General features: G+C 50.3%; 1 protein-coding gene across 1 annotated transcript; it reads right to left on the reverse strand.

Moving 5' to 3' along the window:
- Positions 1 to 30: 30 nt before the first annotated feature.
- On the reverse strand, positions 31 to 8764 carry C1QL3 (complement C1q like 3). Its single transcript, XM_064444708.1, has 2 exons — positions 7670 to 8764; positions 31 to 2815 (listed from the first exon to the last, which is right to left on the reverse strand). The coding sequence occupies exons 1-2, from the start codon at positions 8255 to 8257 to the stop codon at positions 2636 to 2638; spliced, it is 768 nt and encodes a 255-aa protein (XP_064300778.1). The 5' UTR covers positions 8258 to 8764; the 3' UTR covers positions 31 to 2635.
- Positions 8765 to 9258: the final 494 nt, after the last annotated feature.

Genomic DNA, 9258 nt, shown 5'->3' on the forward strand with positions numbered 1-9258 from the left:
TTTATAAGGATGCAACACCAAAAGTCAAAATGTATTACGTAATACAGTTTTAATGAGTTGCAATAGTTATAACAAAGGTTGTGATATAAGTCTTTACAAATCAGTGTATCAAGATATGATGAAAAAGGAAGAAATGTTTGCCTTTTATGTGTTTTTGACATAAAGTGTGTTCTTTGCTCTTGTCTAACTTCAACCAGGGCAGGTGATTTATCCAAAAAGTGGTCTTACCCAGTAGCAGCAGTAGCCTGATTTCAAAAGCTTCTTCAAATTTGACCACATACATCTTGTAGTATTGAGCTTTTCCAATAAATACCTTAGTAAATATGCATTGCTAGGTGACAGTGATCTCTAGCTTGGTACATTACTGCTTGATACTACGGAGAAAATCTCTAGCTACACTGCTGTCGTGAGTGCGCTAACCAACAAAAGCAACAGTGGAACGAACAGACATGAAGTCAGTTACACATCTGTTACTAAAATACATTACCTTGTAGAAAAGAAACAGGAGTAATCACTACAGTGTACGGATATAGGTTGGCACTTTGTCATAAAGTAAAAGCGTTAACCATTCTGGCGAGAAAATACACAAGCAACTGGCAGCACAATGTCCCTTTACAAATCCTAGGTGAGTTAGACTGGCGATCCTCTCACTCAGCCTAGACTAACTCGGCATTTATGTTGAATTGGACGATTCAAAACAGAAACAGCGGGTAACACATGCTGTTTAAGAAAAGCGTCACTCATTCAAACGAGATTTTTAAAGAGATTCGTACAATCTTCCCCAGACTTTTACTGAGCAGCCAACACTGAAGAGCTTTTTTGTCACAGTGGCAGACACTTTCAACATCTTAGTGCAGATAAATCTGAGTTTGTACCCTTAGTACATTAGACAAGGTTGCTTGTGGCAAAGTATACGAAATAGAAATGCTAGGGTTAGCCTCTATTACTCTTTAACAATTACAGAAATGTTACCTTGATTTTGCAAAAATGATAAAAATAAATAACATAACCAACTGTGCTAAGGAGCTAGTTAATTATCTTGCTAAAATTTAGGTTTCGAATGAAATCTGAAAGTTCCTACCTGAGAGAAATAGACAGACTCCCCTCCCAAAAACAAAATAAAAAATAAATCAATTTTCCGAATAAAAATATTCTGTGGACATTACTGGTATGACTGATTTTAAAGCATTTTTATAACTATGTAACTCATAGTACCTGTGTTTAGTTAATTCTCCAAGCCATTAATCCTTTATATGGATTAAACTTCTTTGAGACTTTATATATATATATATCTATATATATATGAATGAGAAAAATAGGTTTTAATACACACTTCTTTTTTTTGCATGTAAATATCTGCTTCTTTCTTTGCATATGTGTTATCATTTTTGGTAATATGCTTATCTGTGTCCATTTCATAGGCACACCTTACTACGAACTGGTAACTAGCTACCATTGAAAAGATCTGGGTGACAGCATTTTCTCACGTGTCAGATCTCCTGCTCCTCCTTTGTGGGAATAATCCCACTAACTTCAGTGAGACCAGACACCTAAGACAAGTGTGGTTTTGACCCATTATATTCCTACGAAATTCTAGTTGAACATCTGCAGTATGTTAAGTCATAACTATTTTATTAAAATAGTACCCAAGTACAGACTAAGTCCTAAAAGACTACTGAAGACTAATTGCTGCAAAGAAAACACTCTACCTTAGTCTGAGGATGTGGATGCCAGGCTTGCTAAATATTTACACAACTAACCATCAAGAATGGGCCTGTAATATTGCCTAAATATATATTTACACGTGTTTACAAATGAAAAGCCAAATCCTTTTTCCACTAACATCAATGGGAGTTTTGCCATTGGCTTCGGTGGAATCGGGGATTCGGTCCAATAGACTAGTTTGTCAACTGTTATATTTTTCAGGAAAAAAAATGTTCCTTCTATCCTTCTTTTTTCTTTTAGAGCACAGCTAAGGGGAAGACAAAATTTAAACAACTCCACTGCATTGATTTTATGTTAAAAATCTAATGTAAACCTACAGAGCAGGAACACTGAGTTAAGGCTTGAAGCTGATTCATTTTAGTTTTAAGTGGAAGGATAAGAAAAGTACAAGGCAAACAATTCCTTTGGAGAGAGAACGTATGTTTTGATTACCTCTTCCTTTTATTGTAAAATCATTCCTCACCACACTATGAGTGGACTCCAAGCATCATTGTTAGCAAGTAAGTCACAAGAACCAAAGCTGAAGTATGGATAAAGCAGCAAGATCATAACACATCAAAGTATCATATACACTGAAGAAATAACTCAGCGTCCTTAGGTGTTTTTTTTTCCTATAAAAATTTGATTTATGTAGGACTTCATTCACATGGACACTAACAATGAGGAAGTATTTGCTTTGGCGGTAGTGGATCACACATCTGTTTAACTTGGTTTGTAATTTGTTAACATAAGGTTTCTCTGTGTTGTACAGATGTGAATCAGGTAGCATTCGACTTTTTTCCCCGCTACTGAGGTGTTCGGTGGTCGCTCTGCTGGGATGCTTGTTTCATTGACTTTTGCCACGCAAATCCATTGCTCAGAAGAGCAAACTTCATTTTTGGACGGGTTTGGTGGGTCTTTTTACTCATTATCAGTCAGCATAAATAATAAATCCAGAAAATGTGCTGTATTTGTTGTTGTTTCCTCCATGTGCTTTTCCTCCATCTAATTTAATGTAAACTTCGTCTCCTGGCTCCAAGTGAAGAACCACGCTGTTACTGGCATAGTCGTAGTTCTGATCAGCATCCTGAGCAATCGCACTAGCTCGAACCTACATGAGATACATAATGAGTGGTTAAGAAAACTCTGATATTTTCACTGCACAGTGAAATAAAAGCATATCCTCAATGTTCTGTTCAGCATGTCTATGTTGCCACTTTAAATGTCCAGCAACATATATTTAAGGTTTTTTTCATATGGATATTACAAGACAACATTGGAAACTAAAGCAATAATCTGCTCATTTCTTGGTTAGCATATTAATACACAACCGCTTGCACAGGGTAAATGTTTGGAGCCTTTTTAAAATGTATGCATAATAACAGCTGGAGATCGGAGAACTGAATTTGGTCGCGTGCCAGTTCTACAGTGATGTAACTTTTAATTCAGCAGAACAACTGACTGACATTGGTGAGGACCCACAGTGAGGCCCTACTGATACCAGGCTGGACTTTTTCCAGAGGCAAGTTATTGTCACGCTACTAATAGGATCAGGCCACAGACAGAATGCAAAAAGTGCACACCCACCCACGGACACGCAAGCGCCAACGCACACAAGCAGGTAAGGATCCTAGCTGGCGTTTGGAAAAACTCTTATTGCCACATTTCAGTAAGCAAACATTTAATTCCTCTGCGTTGTAAGAGATGTGCATTTGAAAAATCGCAGGCGAGTCGCTATTTCCTTTAAGCGGTTTTGGAATTTATGAGTAATTGAGGACTTTTTATTTGCAACTTTCACTTATACATACATTTTTTTTCCCATTTCTCCCTGGCTATTCCACTACTGATTAAATTTGACATGACTAGCAAACTGCAAGTAATCTGTAATTTCAAGACGTACATTGGTTTCCAGCAATGAATAGCCTGTGCCATTTTAAGTCTCCAAATCACTTACATGTAATTTGACCCTGGTTGGTAAAATATTTAAACTTAGTTGTATGTCATTTATTTCAGTGTAACACATTATCTGCTTGTTGCTTGTTTTTGTTCTGGCGTAGTTACAGAGCAGGAAGTGATTTAGTGGTACTGCAAACCTGAACTAAGTAATAATGCATGACCTGGCGCACTATATGTGGGGTTTTAGCTGTTCTGAACTGAAAAAATAGGCTATAAATCACAAATTTCCATGGATTCCTTTCGAAGTTTAAATGATGCATTTCCAAATTAAATTTTCATGTGATACGATCTCACATTAATATTGAAATGTTAAAAAGGAGGGAGTTTTTTACCATGCACGATCTTACGGCATTATGCAGCTTAAAAATCACAGTAGGTGGAAATTCTTTATACATCCTGTAAGAAGAGTGAGAAAGGCTTAAAAGACCTTTAGTGGTGTGACAGTGCAAATTTAAACTGATACATGGCACAATGATAAACCACGACTATTTCAGGGCTTCTTGATCATGAATTGCCTGGTGTAGACTACAGAAACAATCTCTTTTGCTAGTGTTTAAGCAGTAATTATTCTAAGCAGAGGGTATTTCCTCTGGATTAATGACTAGCAGGATGGAGTTGAAGGCTCTGGGCCATTAACCCTGGAAATACCCTCCAAAGACAACAATGGGCTGAGACTCTTGCTGGTAGCATCAGCAGAAAGGGCAAATGGGAAGGAATAAAAAGGCTATAGATGAGGTAGGAAACCTTTCACAGAGACCTAGTACCTGGCATACTGGCAAATAAAATTGTTGAAATTACGATCCAAGTTTCCATTCACACCATAATTAGCTGCTGCTTTGTGGATTTGTTTAAAATGTAGTTTTTCTGTGGATAGTAAAGGAGAATTCAAATTGTATTAGTGACTGTCCTAAAGGAGGCAGCGTATGGACACTGACTACAACAGCAATGGGTATTTTGAGATTCTACATAGTACATGCTGGCTGAAGAAAAAAAAGTTTCTGGGTATTGAAAGTCTAGGAACCAAAGTGTAAATCTTCCTGCCCTACAGTCCTACAGTGACGAATGTCCTGTAAACTCCAGTGCGCTTTTCTTAAAGGTTTTACCTCGTTTGGTTAGTCAGAGGAATTTCTTCTTAAAGCCTGGGAGAACAGTCTCAAATGAAATCTCAGTGTACTGCTGCAAGAGGGTAAATATATCTCAGAATTAAACCATTAACGGACTATACATTTCATAAGTTGCATGACTGCTCACCTTGTCTTTCGTGAAGTTATGCTGTCAGGTGCAGGCATGTACTAGCTAAGCTATGTGATCTCAGCACTTCCCTGTTCAAGCTTTATAACCATTAAAGCAGACACGTGTTAACAGTGGAGACCTTGAGATTCCTCCTGTGCATTGCTTGGGAATGGTTGGGTTTTTTCTGAATCACTAAGTCATACACTTGTCAATGGTTTGGGTTTTTTCATTGTCAGAAAACACTGAATTTATAATGTTTTCTTTGCCAGACTCCATGTGAAGATTGCGTTCCAAAATATCTGAGCTTTCTTCCAAAGACTACACAAAGTTAACTGCTGTCACATCACATCAGCGTTCAGTGTTTCAAGTATAAATCATAAACAAAAGGAGAGACTGCTGCATTAAAACTGAGCATTGATTTTGAACAGTCGGCATGCAGATATTTACCCAAATACTTATCTTTGCATAGATATATACAAGTATATACATAGAACCCCTGCCATTTTTTTCTTTTAATTGCTGCAGGTTTAATTTCTCTCATGTTTAGAGTAGTTATATGTGGGAATGGTTAGACTTTGGGCTCAGTTTAATATTTATAACCAGTTACTTTTTAAAAAGTAGCAGTACGTGTTTATTATTCAAGGTTTGGGGAAAATAAACGCTTTAAAACATTATAAATAGGGTTCAAAAATAGATTAATGTCTTAATTGCAAGTAAAATGGTATTCTCGCCGTGGACAACATTGCATTTGTACGAAGAAGTCGAAGTGAATATTTTGGAATGTACTTTGTGTTATTAGTCCCGGTTTATCTGCTGAGATAGTATTTATGGCAGATATTTTCTAATTTAATTAATTGCTGCCGATGCCCCCATTGTTCTGTTTGGCGGTACTTCCGAGGAGCCGGGAACGAGAGGCGCGGCGGCACGCCGGGTTAATTCGCGGGCGGCCGGCGCTCCCCGCAGCGCGGGGCGGGAAGGGCCGCCGGGCGGCTGCGGCCCCGCCGCGCTGCCGGGGCTCCGGGGGGAGGCGACGCGCAGAGGAGCGAGCCCTCGGCGACCTCCGAGGCACGGCGGGGACGCGCAGCCCCATTTTCAGCCCGATGGTCACCGCGTACAGCGGATCAAACAACCCCCCCCCTCACACACACACCCCCCGGGCCCACCCCGCCGGGCGGGGGCTGAACGGCCCGGGGAGGGCGCCAACGCCGGGCTCCCCCAGCCTGGGCGAGGCCGGCCCGGCGGCCCCGGGACAAGCGGAGGCATCGTATGACCTGTTGCGCGGCCGGTCCCTCGCCCTCCCGCCGCACGGCGAGCCGGGGCACCGGCGGGCTCCCGGAGACGGGGGCAGGCCCCGGCACACGGCGCTGCCCCCGAGCAGGGGGCTGGCGGGTACGCCGGCGGCACCGCTGAGCGCCGTCATAGTGAGAGCCGACGGGTCTGTTTGTCTGATAACGACGTACGGAAAAGCGCGAAATCGCGAAGAACGGCTACCCGGGGGCAAGGTTACAGGCACGGCCTCTGCCAGCGCGGCGGCAGCGGTCACCCTAATTAACACGGGCGATCCCTCTGCCTTTCGGCCCGTAGCATCGCAAGGTCTGTCATTGTTTTAAACGTTTGCCGGGGACCCCCCCTGGCTCCGCGGCGCTGCCCGTCAGCCGCCGGAGGCCCGCCAAGGGGCAAGGGCGCGGACGCCCGGCTCACACGGTTACCCGCCTCCCCTGCCCGCGGGGGACCTCCCTCCCCGCCGCCGCTGAGCGTGTCGAAGTCGGCGCCCCGCTGCGTGGGAGCCCCGTCCCGTGCCGTTGCTGCTTTCCGCCCCCACATCTCACCGTTCCCCACGCAGGAGCACCCTCTCCTGAGCTCACCCTACGCCCCCGGTTCCCCCTCCATGCCGGGGAGCTTCCCCTCGCGGCGGGAACACCCGGCCCGGCCCCCACTCGCCCCCGTGGGGGCAGCGCTGCGTGCGCGGCCGCCACGACCGCTCCCCCGCTACCGTCCCGGCCTGGCTGAGGGCAGTGCTCCGCCGCCCCGCGCTGGCCGACGCCGGGCCAGGACGGCAGCCGGCGCCGGCCGGGGGGACCGAGTGCCGTCCTGCCCGCGGGCCGGGAGCGGGCGACAGCGAGGGGACACTCGGGGAAAAGAGTGCGTTGGGTCCGCATTCACCCGGCGGCCTGGGGCGGCCTCGACTCTGCGCGGAACCCCCGGCCCCTCAGGGGTCCTTGGGCACCCGAGGCGGCCCCCCCGGCACTGCCCGCAGCGTCCCCGCCAGCTCGCCCTGCCCGCTCGCCGCCCGGGGTCGGGCCCCGCTCCCCCACCCCGCGCCGCCTCCAGCGGCCGCCCGGCTGCCCCTCCGCGCCCGCCGCCCGCTTCCCGCCCTCCCGGCGCCGCTCCGCTCCGCCCGCTCCCCTCACGGCGCCCACTGTCCTGTGGGAGCCCGGCTCCCCTCACGGCACGCGCTCCCTCAGAGAGTCCGGCTTCCCTCCGGGCGCCCGCGTCCCTCACGGCGCCCACTGTCCTGTGGGAGCCCGGCTCCCCTCACGGCACCCGCTCCCTCGGGGAGTCCGGCTCCCCTCTGGGCGCCCGCGCCCCTTATAGTACCCATCCTCTCAAGAAGCCCAGCTCTCCCCGGGCACCTGCTGCCCTCTGGTAGCCCCACTCCCCCTGGGCTCCGGTTCCCCTCACGGCACCCGGCTCCCCTCAGAAAGCCCGGCTCCCCTCGGGCGCCCGCCGCCCTCATGTCCCCGGCTGCCCCCGCGGCGCCCGGCGCGGCGCCCACCTGATTGTTCTTGCAGAGGTCGGCCCACATGCTGGTGCCGTCGCCGCCCCGCATGAGCACATGGTAGGTGAAGAAGTAGATGCCGGGGATGGAGCAGGTGAACTTGCCGGTGGTGGGGTCGTAGTGGTTGCCCAGGTTGGTGACCACGTCGTCGAACTTGAGCACCTCGTAGCCCTCGTGCTGCCGCTTGAGGCCGGCGTAGAAGGCGATCTTGGGGACGGTGCTGTAGGTGGCGGCGCTGATGGCCCCCGCCGCGTTCAGCCCCGGCGCCCCGGGGGGGCCCGGCAGGCCCTGCCGCCCCGGCTCGCCCTTCTCACCCGGCGGACCCACCGGGCCGGGCGGCCCCGGCTCCCCCGGGGGGCCGCGGGGCCCTGCTTTGCCCGGCCGGCCAGCCTCCCCCTTGGGCCCTTGGATGAAGGTGGGCAGGGACTGCATGAGGCCGCGGTCGGGCGTGGCCGCCGTGCTGGGCGCCTTGGTGCCGCCGTAGGGGTCGCAGACCATGCGGCAGGTGCCCAGCATCTCGTAGTGCGCCGAGGTGCCGGCCGAGCTCACCAGCACCGGGATGAGGATGACCAGCAGCAGCACCATCACGACCCCCAGCGCGCCGGCCGCGATCAGCCGCCGCCTGCTGCCCACCAGCCGGCTCAGCGCAGGGCGATCCTCTTGCCTGCTTTTGGACAAAATCTTGATGGTTGGTCGGGGACCTCCTCAGAGCCGAAAAAACGCCGAGCCCAAGCGAGCTCGGCTCCCCTGGGGCTTCGCCGCCCTCCCGCTGCCGGCGGCGGCGGGGGCTCCCGCGGGTCGCGGCGCTCCGCTGCGGCCGCTGCAGCCGCCGGGCGGGCGGGAGAGGAGAGGAGGAGAAGGAGAGGAGAGGGAGAGGGAGAGCTGCCGCCGCGCCCCGGCCGCCCGCACTTTTATGCTCCCGCTGGCGATCGACTTTTTTTTTTTGCAGGCTGTGCCAGTCCGAGTCAACTTTCCCTGGAACTTGCCTTTCCTCTCGCGATCGCCCCGCTCGCCTCCTCGCTCGCTCGCTCCCTCTCCCTTTTTCGCAGAGAGGACAGTCCTCAGCGGGGACGCGCCTGCCGGCTGCCCCGGTGCCCGCCGCCGAGAGCCCGCGCCGCCGCGCCGCGCTGGAGCCGGAGCCGGAGCCGGAGGGAGCGGGATCCTGCCCGGGTGCCACCTGCCAGGAGAGGAGGAGGCTGACGAGCGCGCTGGAGCAATTTATAGGCACCCAAAAGCGCAGGGGAAAGGGGAGCTGCTTTGGCATCTCATTCCAGCATCTGCTCCGCTCTTCCCACTCACAGAGAGTTTGGCATTACTCTGGCAGTGTGGGAAATATATTTTTTTTCCCCTCTCTCCCTCCCCCACCCCTCCCGCAAACGGATGAACAGCGAAATCGTGAGCCTCACTCACTAGCTGCATCTTGCGATGACAGCTCTTCCTGGAGCAGACCTAAAGGAAGAGATGTGCTTAGCAGCCTCTGGGAACCCTTCAGGTCACCGATCGAGAACTAAAAGGTCAATCTACCTCCTGCCTAACGCTTCCCTGAGGCCATCCTGCCATATTAGCGTTTTCTGGGAAATGCAGGG

Source organism: Phalacrocorax carbo, chromosome 2 (assembly GCF_963921805.1).
Source record: "Phalacrocorax carbo chromosome 2, bPhaCar2.1, whole genome shotgun sequence".
Taxonomy (NCBI): Eukaryota; Metazoa; Chordata; class Aves; order Suliformes; family Phalacrocoracidae; genus Phalacrocorax; species Phalacrocorax carbo.